The sequence below is a fragment of the Suricata suricatta genome, chromosome 8, assembly GCF_006229205.1.
Source record: "Suricata suricatta isolate VVHF042 chromosome 8, meerkat_22Aug2017_6uvM2_HiC, whole genome shotgun sequence".
Classification (NCBI taxonomy): domain Eukaryota; kingdom Metazoa; phylum Chordata; class Mammalia; order Carnivora; family Herpestidae; genus Suricata; species Suricata suricatta.
Window position 1 is genome coordinate 80,909,396 of NC_043707.1, and position 16,649 is coordinate 80,926,044.

The 16,649-nt window shown below is 38.1% G+C and overlaps 2 protein-coding genes across 2 annotated transcripts in view; one reads left to right on the plus strand and one right to left on the minus strand.

The window, feature by feature from the left end:
* The window catches only part of LOC115297654 (nucleosome assembly protein 1-like 1), a 165,807-nt gene extending 152,098 nt beyond the window's left edge, over nt 1-13,709 (minus strand). Inside the window, 4 exon segments of the mRNA XM_029945812.1 lie at nt 10,507-10,695; nt 10,698-10,811; nt 10,813-11,616; nt 13,650-13,709. Coding sequence (XP_029801672.1) covers nt 10,507-10,695; nt 10,698-10,811; nt 10,813-11,616; nt 13,650-13,709 — 1,167 coding nt within the window.
* Nucleotides 13,710-13,843: 134 nt separating this feature from the next.
* SLC44A5 (solute carrier family 44 member 5) overlaps nt 13,844-16,649 on the plus strand; it is a 197,332-nt gene continuing 194,526 nt past the window's right edge. Inside the window, exon 1 of the mRNA XM_029945813.1 lies at nt 13,844-13,856. Within this exon, the coding sequence (XP_029801673.1) occupies nt 13,844-13,856 (13 nt within the window). The remainder of the gene's footprint in view (nt 13,857-16,649) is intronic.

Consider the following 16,649-nt stretch of genomic DNA (forward strand, 5'->3'; position numbering starts at 1 on the left):
TCTTTTTTTTTTTCTTCTCAAAACAGATAGTAACAAATGTGACTTTTTTTACTGTTTATCATATATCAAGCATTTTTCATGCCTCCTTTCCAGTCGTTACCACAACCTTGCCAGGCAAGCACTGGATCCCTTTCAAATAGGAAGAAACTGGGAATTAGAGAAGTAGTGGGAAGAAACAACATTCAAACTCATCTTTTCACCACTAGCCTATGCTTTTTTTTTTCTAGTCTTTACGTTGCCTTTCGGTGAGCTTTAACAATAACAAAAAGTAAGTTAAAAAAATTAAATAAATATGTAAGAGAAAAAATTTAAGAGACAAGAAAGCAAAGTAACAAATCCATACATGGGTGACTTCCAGAGTCGAATTTTTCCAACTTTAATTAACTACATCCTGCTACAGTTTAGCTTGGCTGCTAAAGCCTTTGGAAAGAACCTACTTAGTTTCCATCCTCCTCAGTGGAGTCCTTTATTGTGCAACTTTGAGCCTTTCTCCTTTCTGCTGAAGTGTACTCAGTAGGAAGTTAAGTGTATTGGCATCCCTGGCCAATAAAACAAGCACAATCTCTCAGATACCCTCCCTTCTTGTGAATAGCCAAGGGCTGTTTCTTAGAGACTAATGAAGTCAAAAAGAGGTGAAAGCCTGGGGAAATTTACCTGAAGGAAACAGAAAGTTGAAGGAGGGGTTGATTGGGTCTGAGAGTGCTGGCCATGAGGCCTGTCCTGGAGTAGCCTTGTCCTGGTATTTTCTATCCAAGGTACTGCCAATGCCCTGCGGTGTTGATAGAACCATGCATGAAGTTCAAGGCTGACAGGGACCAATAGCACAGTATATGTTCAAATGATTCAGTATATGGTGCTGTTATTAATGGTGGAATCTATGCAGGGGCTGCTGCTACCCATGGTCTTCACTCTCCAGAAGAAAGATTAGGACAAATTGTAGATCTAAAACAAGCTTCTTAATTAAGTTGGCCTATCTGTTTGACAACCCTTGAGTTCCTGAGAAGATAATTATCTGTGCAGCCTCTGTCTCTTCCATTAGGTCTCAGCCCCGTGATTGATGATAGCATTCCTTCAAAGTATAATGCTTCTGCAAGTTTACAGACTTCAGGTCACTACAGCTTTATTGACCATCTGCCACATTCCCACAATTTGTTTTGTCCCTTTCTCTGATTATAACTGTTCCAGTTTACAAAGTTCTTTACTGTCCACAGCTCTTTTACTACTCAGTCAATCAACCACCAAATGCTTAATGATATGGGCCTGATGCAGTGTGGGCCCCCATGGGGGGGTGTAAGCCCAGGGTGGACTGCACTTCCACGATGCTTGGCCTCCTTTCAGCTTCACCTTCCACATGGAGAATACACTTGGTTAATTCACTATCTTGTCTCAAGTTTTGGACAGGTTGTGTTTAAAGAGCTACAAGATAATAAAGATAAAAGTTTTAACAACATGGAAAGGAGCTGAAAGTGGTATGAAAACGAACCCAATGGAACAATGCTATTGTTTTTAATGCTTCCTACCACCAAACAGTTCCTGTTGTTCTAAAAATGTATTTAGTATTTTTTTTGTGTTGCTTATACTTTTTAAATGAATTGTTTGTAAATGTTTTTGTTATCTGCTGAGTTGAGGATATAATTGGCTCACTAAATTCTTCACTTTTCATCTTAGAAGAAAAAAATTATACTGATACTGTAACTTAAAATCACATTCTCTGCGATTGATGTAGAGAATATTATTTGAAATAAGACAAAACAATTTTCTTCACATCTTGATATTATATTTTTCATCTTCTTAGATGTTTAAAACCAAAGCAAACCTCACAAAATCAGAAGCTTTTTTCCTACTGATTTGTTATTTTCACTATCAATAAAACTCAGACTGAAAAAAAACCCACCCAAAACAAAACAAAACCCCAAAACTCAACCTCTTATTATTACAAAGGACTTACTCTTCTGTTAAAAAGTATGATAATGTAACAAATATTTAAAACTATCTTAGAGAAAACCTTTGAAGACACTAGGGGAGGGGGTCTTTGTTAATCTATTAATGCTGAGGTATGAACTGAGAGTTGTTGGTTCTATACACAGTATTCGATAATAATTTTTAGAAACAAAGCAAGCCTCTCTGCACAGGAGACAGCAAAACAAATATCGAGATTCTTTAAGCAGTGAGATGTGTTTAAAAAATCCTCTGTATTCTGGAAAGTGATCCTAAATATTTGGAATGCTTATTTCCAGAAGTGGAAAGAAGGTGACACGTAACCAAAGCTAAGTCATATTCTCCAGAGACACATATGCTTCCAGCAAAGCAGCACCTTTTCTAACCACTTGATGGTGTCTTTTGCTGTTTATACCCTGAGCAACAAACCATAGGAAACTAATGGTGTTTTAAATAGAAAACAGCAGTTCATTAGGATTGGTTAATAGGTTCTTGGCAAAACTTCAGTTTAATGGGTATGCAAGTGTATCTGTGTATGCTCAGCAAAGCCTGCCCCAAGCTTTCTGACAGTATCGTCCTATACTATCAATTTACTTTGACAGCTGGTAAACAGAGAAGTCTGTCCTGGGGACAGGAGTGTGGAACCAGTAGCGGTTTCCTAAAGGGGACAGAGCAGATAGAACCAGGCACATATTAACACAGGAAACATTGAGCTTTTATGCTTCTTCATTCTTTAACTGAATGTTAGCAACATAGCAAAATGTGATGTAAAAGCTTAATTTCTTAGAATTCCTAATTTGCAGACTCTAATTAGTAGTTTAAGATTGGAAATAAATTATTAAAAATATACACTTTAAGGGAAATAACCAAGGGTCAAGCAGTCATTCAAAAATATTGGCTTCCTTGCTCTGTGTTAGATCTGTAATTTTGTTGGCTCCAACTGAGTTGGTAGAAGATTCATATCACAAGCGAACAACTATCTTGCTATTCATTTTTATTTGTCCCATCTATTCTGTGTTCCTTTAACCCTCTTTTCTTCTTTTGATTATTTTATGTTATTTCATTTTATCTCCACCAATGATTTAATAGCTATCTTTCTTTGTTTTATATTTTAGTGGTTGTGCTAGGGTTTACAGTATATATCTTTAACTTATAACAGTATACTTTCAAATAATACTGTGACACTTCCTGTAAAGTATAAGAATTTTACAACTAGATGTTTCCATTACCCTTCCCCTGTCCTTGGTCTGATTAATATGTTTCATTTAAATTCCTCATGTGTTATAAACCCCACAATACATTGCTATACTTTTGCTATAATCTATTGCCAATTAAAAGGATAAAATCTAAGAAATATGTTTTTTAAATATTTTTAAATGTTTATTTATTTTTGAGAGAGAGTAACAGAGTGCAAGGGGGAGAGGGGCAGAGAGAGAGAGAGAGAGGAAGACAGAATCTGAAGAAGGCTCCAGGTTCTGAGCTGTCAGCACAGAGCCTGATGCAGGGCTCAAATTAAGAAACTGAGAGATCATGGTCTGAGCCAAAGTCAGATGCTCAACCGACTGAGCCACTCAGGTCCCCGAGAAATATGTTACTATATTTATTTATATATTTACCATTTCTGTTGTTCTTCATTCCTTTGAGTAGATTCAACTTATTGCCAAAAACTCCCTTTTTATTTTTAAAACAAACTCCCATGTTATTTTTAAAATAACGTGTATCTTTTGGCAATGAATTCTCTCACCTTTTTCTAGTCTGAAAAAAAGCCATTATTTCATCTTCATGTTAAAGATTTTTTCTTTCATGCTAACAGAATTTTTTTCCCCTTTTTTCTCTTTAGGGTCATTCATTTTCTTAGATGTCTGATAAAAAGTCTATGTTATTCATTCTTTCTTCTTCTGTATGTAAGTTGTATTTCTCCACTTTTAATATTTATTTTTTTATTTTACTTTCTTTCTTCAGTTTGAATGTGATGTTCCCTGGTGTGGTTTTCTTCATCTTTATTGTGGTTATTGTCTATTGAGCTTCTTGGCTCTGTTAGTTTATAGTCTTAATTAAATTTGGAGAAATCTCATCCATTATTTCGTCAAATATTTTTCAGCCCTTCTCCTCCTTTCCAGAATTCTAATTACATCAGCATCAGACCACTTGCTATTGTGATATTCCTGATATTCTTCTGCCTGCAAGTTTTAGGCACTTCTGCCTTTTCAAACTCTGCTCTTTAGTGAAATTGTTGAAATCTGTTTAGGTTTCCTTCTTTGAGCTGTGGCCTAGACCAGGTACTAATCTGGGGCATCTGGAAGGTTCACCTGGTTTGTTTCCCTTCTCGCAGAGACCACAGGCCCATTCTCTGGAAACTGCTGTCTTTTTTTTAATCTTTCTATTGTTCTAGGTATTTATGATGGGAAGGCAGTATCCATAGCATTTAATCCTTCATGGTCAGAAGCAAAGTTCTCCATGATTTTTTTTGACCAGCCTTATATTTAATTAATACATATGTTTAAAAATATAATTATCTTTTAAAAATGTAAATATGAATTTCCTACACAAATTTATGGCATTTAGGATAAAATCCTGAATCCTTTCCCTGGCTTAGAGACCCTGTGTAATCTGGCCCCTTCTTTCCTTTGTAGGCATAGCCTTTCCAACTACTCTTTCTTCCACTCAAACCCTCCAATGGCATGGGTTAAATCTTTTTATTCCTCAGCTCTACGATGCATGCTCTTGTCTCTGCCGGGCATGCTTCCCTTGATCATTTCTTGGGTACCTCTTACCCATCTTTTATGCATAGGCTTGAAAGCTATTTATTCAGAGTAATTCTCTCCCTGATCCTTCATCACCCATGTGTGCAAAAAATTAAGATTCCTTTTTATATTTTGTCATAGGACACTGTAATTTTTTCCTTCATAGCACTGAACATAGTTTGTAATTATATTTTTATTTGTATGCATATATATCTTTTTTCTGAGAGAGAGTGTGTGCAGATAGGGGAGAGGGAGACAGAGAGGGAGAGAGGAAGTGGGGGAGAGAGAGAATCTAACGAGGTTCAACACTCAGTGCAGAGGCCAACATTGGGGGCTCGATCTCACTACTCTGGGATCATGACCTGAGCTGAAATCAAGAGTCCAACACTCAACTGTCTGAGCCACCCAGATGCCCTGTGTGCTTATGTTTAATTGTCATTGCCTGGTGGACTTTAAATTCCAAGAGGTCAGGATCTGTGGCTATTTTGTATATTCTTCTATTTTAAGGTCTGCCACATAGCAGACGTTTAACAAGTATTTGCTGATGGATGGCTGTGCTAGTTGAGAAATAGTGAATTCTACATCTTGAGGGACATGGGATAAAGAACAGGTATCATTATTAAGAAAGTGTATAATTCCAAGAAGATAATGTCACAATTTCTCTACTTTACTATATTTTTAGTGCCACAAGATGATGGATGTGAGGGGTAAAAGCAAAGAGAAATGCCACTTTGGAACATTTTTTGTCCTTTTTATGCATATACCTATTAGTTGCTATAATCCTATGGTTTTAAAGCACAAATGATCTTCCATGAATGTTCTGATTCATTTTCTCACTTCAAAATAATGACTATTGCTTTTAGTTAGCATGAGACAATCTAATTATAGAAAATATGGAAAATACATAGAAGTTTTCCTAGTGTCTCTTAATCTCCTTTGTAGGGTTCATCACCCTCTGCCCATGTTTTCCATCTGGGTTTAAGATTAGTCTTGGCTTTCTTCTGTCTCCTTGAGCCTCATTCCTCAGTGCATCTTCCCCTTTGCCCACAGCTTCTCTGTGAAGTGTGCATTTTGAATTCTGATGTTTCCTCTGGGCTGGAGCCCCATATGTCCAATGCCAACATGATGCCCCCACCTAGAGATCACTCATCTCATGCCTATCATGTCCTGTCCCAGTGTTTGGTACATCTGTCTAGTTGTCTAAACCTGAAACATCAGCATCATCTTGAGCTCCTCTTTCCCCCTCATAACTCTGTTCAGATTCCATTACTTTTTCAGTCAGATACCTTTTGTGTCAGTGTATTTCTCTCCATCTCCACTGGCATTTTCTTGACTGAGCTGCAATCATGTTTCACCCAGAATTCTGTTCCACTGCCCTGACTGGTTTCCTTGCACCATCCTTATTTCCCTCCCTTCTTTCTCCACACTGCAGCTCAACTAATCTTTGAAAAACACACATTATTCCACTGCCTAGGACTCTTCAATGGCTTCTTACTGGTGTCAGAGTATTGATAAAACTTCTAGCTTACAAGGCCTCACAAAAAGCCTTTTACCTATTATGTCTGCTTTCTCTTTTCCTTTTGCTTTTTTCTTCTTTCCAATTATGCTAGACTTTCAGCAGGTCCTCTAATGTGCATGCTCATTTCTTCCTTATAGGCTCTACAGGTACAGTTCCCTGTGCCTTGAACACTCATCCTCCTAAACTATGGCATATTTCATTCCTGCCTGTCTTTTAACACTTAATACAAGCTTTTTTTTTTGACTCTCAATCCAAAGTCAGGTTTTCTTATTTAATGCTTTTATAGTACCTCATGGATATTCTTTTTTTAAATTTCTTAATGTTTATTTATTTTGAGAGAGAGAGAGAGAGAGAGAGAGAGAGAGAACATGCATATACATGGGGAAGGAGCAGAGAAGAAGGGAGTGACAGAGAATCCCAAGCAGGCTCTGCACTGCCAGCAGAGTCCAATGTGGGGCTTGAACTCATGAACCATAAGATCATGACCTGTGCTGAAATCCAGAGTCTGATGCTTAAATGACTGAGTTGCCCAGGTGCCCACCCCCATACCTCTTCTTTATAGCACCTCATAACTTGAAAATTAACTATAAATTAATTGGTTATGTCCTTCACTTTTCAGAGTGTGAGCTTCATGAGAGCAATCCTGTGTCTGTCTTACTCCTTGTTAGCTCTGGTGCCTAGCACAGTTTTGAATAAAGTAGGTACTCAGTAAATATTTTGGGGTTGAGAAATCTTTTGAAAGAATTGGTAGTGCACTCCTGCCTTCACAGAAAGGAAAAGTCAATCCAAAACAAAAAGCCAAGTATTTTCCACTCCCAACCTGACATTGGCCAATTCAGTGGCCAGTGTGGAACTCATTTAGAAAAGAGGGATCAAGGACAACTAGGCAAAGCGTGGATATTTTAGGCACAGGATGTTTTTGACAACTCAAGTTTTAGCTAAAAGACAGGAGGGTGAGGGAATAATGAATCAAGATCTAGTCTCAGTAGAAAAGAACCTGATATGGAAAAGGTGAAAGAATAAGAGTTCCCCTCTGATTTTTGTGCTTCATTATCCCTGCTCAAAATGGATAGCATCGGAAACTGAGAATAAAGAAGACACTAAGACAAGGAAAGAAAAGTTAATACTGGCCACATATGGTAGAAAGCTAAGGGAAGTGTAGCTTTCAGTTCATGTATAGTGCCTGGGACCCTGTGTAGCCCTAGCTATATGTTTTTGGGTTTTTTTTGGTTTGTTTTGTTTTTGGCATGGGGCTATGGAGTATTCTCACAATCAGCCTGCCACCTTGCTCATGGAAAGGGGATTCTTAAAAAATGTAACACTGGACCTGGGTCACATTAACCCAGAGACTTGGCTAGAGTGAAATTTGTAATTTGTATATTACAATAGCATATTTTAATTGTGGCCTATTCTGTGGGGGTCAGGATGTGGAAAGTGTCCCAGATACCAATGCTCAGCATGGTAAGTGTCTACAGTAGGGAGAAAGGAATTTGTAGGACATGAGAATTTTATAACCCAGTTGATCAATAAATACCTATTAATCGCCTCATATATCTCAGGTACTAGACAGATATTAAATAAACATAACAGAGACATTAATGCCAAATTTTATAAATGTCATAATAGTCCAAATGCACAAATTTATTTTACTTATAACAAGGATATCAACCAGAGCTGCCATGTGCTGGGTCTGTGGTCTGCTCAAGACTTCTGGGTGTGCATCCTAACTTGTAAGAGAGAAAGAAGACAGAATAACAGATGCGAAAGTATATACATTCATGCATATGACAAATATTAGAATTGTTAATATGTATTGTGATACCAGAGGAGAAATTTTGGAAAAAACTTTCCTTCTTATGGATTGCATGATAGAAACCTTTACTGCAGTGACAGGAATAGATTTCACTCTAAATGCCAACTTCGATTTCACGGAGTGTAGCTGCCTAGAGTACTCTGTTGAGAAGGACTCTGAGGCATGTTAGGCTTATGGCACAGAGCACTGTGATTGAAATATTTCAAAAGGGCCCATGATGTAATTATGGAAGAATCATGTTACAAATTGGCTCTCTTTATTCTATGTGGTAACAGAACTCACCCACACCTCCCTCCCTGTTGAAACTGATTCTCTTGTTTATTCAGTATTTGTTGTGTCGTAGATGGGCCTGGCACTGTGCTCTACTTGGAAGAGTGCTCTGCTTGGGAGATACAGAGATAAAAGGACATAATCTTTAAAGATCTTATAGTCAAGTAAAATACAATTACAATGTTATTGCAAAGAAGTGTCATAGCTCTATGTTGGAACAGTGTTGTGAAATGGTGCACTTTCTATTTTTTTCCCTCATCAAATCATAGTGAATAAAATCTGTTCTAAAATTGTTAAATACTGAAGGTAGGCTGAAAAGTGTCATTCTCAACTCATTTGGAGTTCAAGATGAAAAATCTTGCAAAATTCACGAATCATAGTAAATTATCATCCAACAGAGAATATTTGCATCTAAGGATACGGGCTACACTGAACTAACAATTAAATTTTGGTACCTATTCTAATCCCCATGGCAACAACAACGATAAAATATAGCATTCTGGTGTGACAGCTGTTTAGAATAAAGGTGGAGAAATATTCCCCAAAATGTCTTATTAAGAGTATAGCTATGCATATATAATGGTCTCTCTGTACTTCTTTGTCTTTATTTTTCTCTTTTCTGTCCTTCCCCATCTCCAACCCTGATCATGCCAGAGTTTTCGTTTTTCACTGAGGATCATGGTTCTATTCCCTTTGTATATGGTGATTGGATTCTGTTATGGGTCAATGACTGTGAGAGAAAGAACCTCTCACATTCTCTTTTTGTGACTGTTTAATATTTTTCTATATTGAATACATCACATCCTTGGTAGCTTATGCTTATTCAGCCTGTGCTTTTTTTGTTGTTGTTGTTTGTTTGTCCACTATCTGGACTGAAGTATTGCCCTTGTTTTCGCCTCTGACCTTTACATGGGGAAATAACATTGGATATTTGACAAAGGCAGATGAGTCTATGTGAAGTGATCTTTAGACCAACCTTCAGTTTCTCTTGAAGGTAAGGGAATTGACTAGTATCTTGGTTATAGACAAATTTGCTTCAACTACTTCGTGGGACAAATTTAGCTCCGAATGCCCCGTTGCTCTTGTGACCACCCCTTCCTCTCTAAAGATACTTAGGGTAATAAAATGGAATTCGTTGAGATTGTTGAGTACCATTTCTTTATCTAATCCGCTATCTAAGTCTTGTGGACCTGGATAAAACTCTGACACTGACATACTGGCATTCAAAAATGGGCTATACTATTATGCCAGTAGTCTAATTTGAAACCCTGAGATTGCTATCTTCCAGACTCTATGCTTGGAATATCTGGCTTCCCCATATCTTATGATGGTGACACCTTTATATACTGTCACTGCCCCAAGAGATATGATAAAATTTGCTTCCTCACTGGATCATAAACTATTCAAAAGGAGAGGCAGGATCTGGCTATTTCTCAGTGATACACTATTAGCACAGAGCAGGTGCTGAAGAAATTTTGGCTGAATGAATAAAAACCATACAAAACTGTTTTATTTTAAAATAGTACACGAATATGGCAACCACCATTTCTATAACCTCTCTCCCTCAAAACACAGTGCAGGAATTTGTAGTCGATGATGTCAGTTTTCCACAAATTTGAGAATTTTTTTCAAGTTTGTCTTCTATATGCAGCTGTTAGATTCCGTCTTCTAATGAATTCTTACCTTTCTTATCTCACCTGCCCCACCACATATCATCATGTCATATTACAGAGCCTGATATGGGAAAACGATTGTGCCTTTCCTCATTCAAAGGGTAATGTTGATCCAGACAAAGGAGTTGAAACCGAGAGGCATGGATATATTTAGGATGATATTGCTTGAGGTGATATCACATGAATCTTTATTCTATGAACTCTTAGTCATTTATTGGGCACAGAGGGATTGGCTTTTTAAAAAAATAACAAATGATAAGAGGCAATAGTATATGTTGGGAAATGTGACATAACTTACAAATAGGCAGCAGATAATTGCATGATAAAGTCAGAAATAGCACAATTATTATTATTTTTTAATGTTCTGAGTTTTGCAATTTATTTATTGAAACCTTATACATACATTGTTTGGCTGTAGAATTCTAAAACCATTATTTTTTTTCCAAAAAGGTTTTATCCCATATCACAGAATGATTATAGCAAAGGAATACATAAGTCACTCAATTCGCTTCTCAATGTGTTAAACAGAATTATTTGCTCATTTGGTACCTCATCCGCTTCTTCACCTTCTTCATCATAATCATCATCGTCGTCTTCAATAGCTTCTCCAGTAAAGTATAACACTGATCTTGGGATAATACGCTCACCTAAAAAGTGACCAATTTCAAAGTCTGCAGCAAGGATAGCTTCAGCATCATCATCCAGGTCTCTACTCTCAGGAACTTCAGGAGGGGCAAAAAGAAATTAAAGAAAGAGTCGTTGGAAACTGTTTTGGTCACAGTATGAACTGTGCCACGTCCCTTGTGTTTCTGCTTCTTCTTAATGGTTTTCAAAGTGACGTTCTTTCCTTTTTTCCCAATCTATTTTGCACCCTGTACAACCCATAATTTCTGGTCCATCAAAAGAAAAGGGATCAGAATCATCTGGTTCTGACCTCATCCTATATGTCTTTGTCAACACTTCATTTGTGAAATATTCATTGGGTTCAAAGTGAAATTCTAAGACAAAACTCATGGGCTGGCCAGCATCTGAGAACTTCACTTTAATGTCTTTTAAGTGCTTCAGAATAGGTTCATCATGTTCCTGAACCATATCACTGAGCAAGTCAACATTCTTAAAAACAGTCAACCAGAATTCAGGAATTCCCTTGGGGTCTTCTTTTTCTTCATCTTTTTTCTCATCTTCAATCTTGGCTTTTTCTTTCAGCTCCTCCGAAATTTCATCCTCCTCATCTGGTTTCCATTCACATTCCTCTTCCATAGGTTCATAAATTGCATTAATGATTTCAAATCGCTTATCAAATAGAGGCTGATAGAGAACAGCATACTTTCTTTCAAGATCATGAACTTCCTCATAGAATTTGGCTTCTTTCTGTGCACATTTAACTTGAAGGTTTTTGAGAGCATTCACTCATCTTTTAACTACCCTAGGCAAGCTTTCAATGTAGCCTGTTGGTGTTTCTACCAGACCATCAAGTCTTTCTTGAAGGGCTGCAAGAATCTGAGGATTTTGCATCATCTGAACAGTCAGCTGATGTGCTTTGATTTTTGTTTCTTCACCAGTTTCTTCTTCTTCTACTTCTTCAACGTCATCCAAATCTTGATCAAGTTCAGACTGTTCTTTGCTTTCAGCTAGGTGGGTTATATGCCTTTGTTTGGGCTAGGAGTTAAAAAGTAAACTTGAAGTAAGCCTCTTTTATAGGATGGCAGACAGCTGGGAGGCCTTTCTCATCTTGCTCCCTCCCCTAGAATAGGGATGTGATGATTAGCGGTCCAACAGCCATGTTGGACCATGAGGCATCTTGTCAATGTCTGCCATGTTGTAAGAACTCCAAATATCAGTGGTTAGCACGGGGATCCAGGCAGCTGGAGCTGCGCAGGCAGTGACTCAGGGCGGTGGCAGGAGGAGCAGCAGAAATAGCACAATTATTGTTATATCTATTCCCTATTTTCCCTTGTCTGCCATGCATCACTTGGATGCCTCAACTTCTGCAAGGAATCTGTGCTATATGTTTCTTTTCTTTGGGTCTTTTAAAATGTAGTTTTTACAAATACAGATAAATTATTCAGTTTCATGCTAAAATATGTAACATATTACACTAATTTATATTATAGCATTCAAGACATCTGTTAAGGGAGGATTTAAAAGTGGGGCAGATTAAGGATGCCTGAGTGGCTCAGTTGATTGACCATCAACTCTTGATTTCAGCTCAGGTCATGATCTTATGGTTCATGGGGTTGGGCCTTGCTTAGGGCTCTGTGCTGGGTGGAGAGCCTGCTTGAGATTCTCTCTCTCCCTCTCCTCTCCCTCTGCCTCTTTTCTTGTTTGTGTGCACAAGCATTCTCTCTCTTTTTCAAAAACAATAATAGGACAGATTATATCTGAATATATGGAACAATGAGTTAATTGAGAAGATTGAAAGGGAAGGACAGGTAAAAAAAAAGTGAGTTCAACGATCCTGGAAAATATGTGTATATATGTAGAGGAGGATGTCCATGACAGTGGCAAAAGTTCCTAGACAATCAAGAATATAAACATTGAAATAGCCTTGGGCTGAAATTATCTGGGTTATGATTCTAAAAAGAGTGTTGGGAGACCCCTGCCATATATAAATATCAGTGACCATTTATTACAGTTTTGTGGTTTTGGAAGGGATACCATTGAGTGTATTTTGTGGTGCATATATTTTCTTCATAGTTCAGTCTATTTCAAGAAATATCAATGATTTAGAAAATAAGCTATTCTTTATTAATCACCGCTTACCACCTATTTTATTTTTCCTGTGCCGGCATCCGTCAGAGCTCCCATGTTCTACAAGGAAGGGTATTAACATTCACCTACTGTCCTTTATGTGGCAGACACTGGTAAACATTTCAGTATTGTGTCATTTATTTCTCACAGCAGCCCTGTGATAGCATTCTGTCCCATTTTATAGATGAGGGACAGGCACAGCAGGGAGTGAGGGGCAGGGTGGGGTCAGGTCTCTGTGACTGCACTGTGGCCAAGCAGAAAGCAGAATTGATCTCATCTGTATGAAATGTATTTCTTTTTTTCAGGCTATGAGCTTTCAAACCTTCTATACGTTCCATTAAAACATACACCATTTCTAATTACTGAAAGGTAGTGTTCAACTTCTTACCTGTAACAATTATGTTGCTTTTGATTTCATATGCCTCGGTCATCTTTACCTGCCAGCCTGCCTGCTTTGGCACCATGTCCTGCCAAGGCTGCCCTTGTGAGGAGTGCTTGGGACCCCCAGGCCTGCGCCTCTTCAGCATCATCACTTTTTTGTCTCTTTGAGAGAAGTGCGTTATGTGTGGACCACAATTTCTGGCCCTTTCTCTCTTGACTTTCTCTGGACAGTCCCTCACTCCCCTATAGTTTTCTTTAAATTGTGTCTTCTAGAACTATAAAAAAAGTTACTAATGCATAAGATAATGATTTTTATTTTGTTTTCAGTACTTGCCCATGATACTCAGAATATTGGTACCTTTTAAGATCAACAGCAGTTCTTGTTTTAGAGAACAGAAAAGGTCACAGATGATACTCAGCAGCCTCAAGTCCATCTCAGACCTCAGGTGCTCAAGTGTTATTTCTACAAGGGCATTTATGTGGGGCACAATGTGGGCCTTTTATAAGGTCGTAAAGTGTGGTCATTTGCCTCTCTTCTTGCTTTTCCAGCTCTAGCTCACATCATTCAGTCTCTCACCGAAGGGTTTTCCAACCATGTTGGCTTTGTTCATGTTCCTCATAGTTGCAAGCTCCTTCCTATCGTAGGATCTTTGCCCATGCTATGACCTTTGCCAAGAGTGCCAACCATTATTCATCTTTTAAATGTCTTGGTTTATTGTTCTTATACATTATACTTCTTCATAGCAGCTATCCTATGACATTTGCAGGTAAATAATTATTGCTGTGCTTATTTGCTTAAAGTCTCTCATCCTGATGCATTACAAAGAACTCCATGAGGACAGGGATGCCTTTGGTCACCTCTGTAGTCTCGGTGCCTTTCATTGTATTTGATACCGAGTAAGAGGGCAATAAATCCGTGCTAAATGAATGACTAAATTAAGGAAGGAAGGAAATAATGACTTTGTGGACATAGTTGTGTCTACACTCTGGTTCCAGTTCTCCCTTTCAGCAAGACTGATTTTAACAGCCTCTTTTTCAGATGATGCAGGCTTAGTATAACATCTGTCTTGGGCTTCCAGACTGCCAGGTCTCTGTAGCAGGGGTTAATGAAGCCAGGACAGAATGAGAAATGATGTCAGCTATGGTGGCTGACTCTATATGGCCAGCCACCTGCTCTCTTGCAGTAGACTGAGTATGCCAAGTTCAGGTGCAAGTTTGGGTGGCAAACTGGAGGTTGGCATGCAGGACACAGCAATGGAGGTTCCAGCCACCATAAGGTGTTGAAAATTCAGATAAATGGCAGGATTATGACTCTGGGCATTTTTTATATTCAGACGTATCCAAGCCAAAGCATTGGAATACTGCAGGATCCAGTCTTTGGGGCTGGCAGGAGTGAGGCAGAACCTCGGGGCCAATGCGAGCCACGTGAGCTGAGGAAAAGAAATGGAGACTTGGGCAAAGCAACTAAGGAAGAAGCCCAGACTTTCCTACTGATGGTTCCAACACAGTGGGTGAGCACAGGCAGCTAACAGAAATGCTAATGCAGTTCAAAGGCTCCGTGAGTCTGGGACTCATTCCCAGTACCTGAAACCCAGGGGGTGTACAGAAGTTAGGGTCACACTAAAAAATGTCAGCCTTTGGGTTTAATTCCTGAACATCTACTAACTAGATGTGTATTATGGGTACTCAAAATGGGCTCTGTGAGAGAGATCATGCACTTCCATTTCAATACCTAATTCTTCTTTAAATAAAAATATTTTTATCACTATAAAAATATAGTGTACATTGTAGCAAGTTAGAAAATATATCAAAATAAAATTAAACTAAATAAAGTACCACAGCTACAATCACCCACACATACAACCTTTCTTATATTTCCTTCCAGATCTGTAATATTTGTTTACAGGGAAGAGCCTTTGCTCTATATGCTGTTTGCTACCTGCTTTTTTTTTTTTTTGCAAACAATTTCCACTTTTTAAATTCAGCAAATGTTAATTTTATCTAATATTCATCCTATATTCAGATTTCTCCAGTTGTTCACCACAAATGTCTTTATAGCATTTTGTCCACATCAGGATCTAGTCTAGGGCCAGGCCTTGGGTCTCGTGGTTATGTCCCTTAGGTCCCTAATATTCTAATTAGCAAGGTCCCTTTTTTTCCTAATACTGACATGTCCTGTCAGTTGTCCTGTAAAATATCTTTTTCTGGATTTGTTTGGTTCCTTCCCAGGTTATCATTCACACTGTTTCTTTATCTCCTGTATTTCCTATAAAATGTAGGCTAGGATTTAAATCTGAATGATTGGTGTATTTCTGTTAAACATTTTTGGACCAGAATATATTCTATATATGCTGCATGATCTCCAACGCATCACATCAGGAGAAACATAATGTATGGTTGACTCACCATTAGTAATGATGAGCCTGAATGCAGGATCCAGGTTCTTTTCAATAAAATTCCAGACTTATATAGCAAGAGTACGAGTCTCATCAATTTCCAACCTGACTCTACTCATTGCTACTCTCACTGCCATCCCTATCTCCAACCAGTCTTCAACCCCTTAATACCCTTCAAGCATACCTGGGTGGCTTAGTCAGTTAAGCTTCTGACATTGGTTCATGTCATGATCTCATGGTTCATGGATTTGAGCCCTGTGTCGGTCAGTCTCTGTGCTGACAGCTCAGAGTTGGAGCCTGTTTCAGATTCTGTGTCTCCCTCTATCTCTGCCCTTCCCCTACTCTCTCTCTCTGTCTCAAAATATAAATAAATAAATAAACATTAACAAAAATTAAAAATAGACCCTTCAAGCAAGAAAGACAAAAGGTGGTAAAAGACACAGCAACTAGACTGGGAAGGGTAGTGTAATAGTTCCCATCTCTAACTACATACTGATGCTACTGCACTAGCCATAAGTAGGCAGGATGCATATCCTGGAGCTGATCTCATTCGAGAGTCCAGTCTTCTCAGCAGTTACCAGGGCCAAAATAATTTGACATTGGTGTCTGTACACATCACAAGGCAGTTTGCATGATGTATGAATGTTCTCGCAGTTTTTAAAAAAGATGTAACCTTATGTCTTATGGCTCTACCATTTTATGAATTGATCACACCAAAAAGGAGAGAGACAAAGAACTTCGATTTTTTAACTCATTGTGCAAATTCTAGGAAGAAAGAGTCAAAATTATATTGTATGATATTCTTTCTGGGTAAGGGAGACCAGCACCCAGGTCCTGGTTTGTTTGCTTGCTTTTTTTTTTTTTTTTTTTTACAGGGTACTTTCATTTCTTTTTATTATTAAAAACATTAAGTGTAAAATTAATATAACCACATTGCAGAACAATTAAATAATGGATAAGGGAAAAGCACCCATAAATCTAGTTCAGTGCCAATATTTTTTAGCCCTACTGATGCATAGTTTCCACCTAAGTGTAGGTAAAGAGCATTCCATTCTGTTTCTGGCTGAAGTTTGTTATGGCTCTTTTCCAGTTAAATTCTTTTTTTTTTTTCCTCCATAATATTTTATTGTCAAATTGTTTTCCATACAACACCCAGTGCTCTTC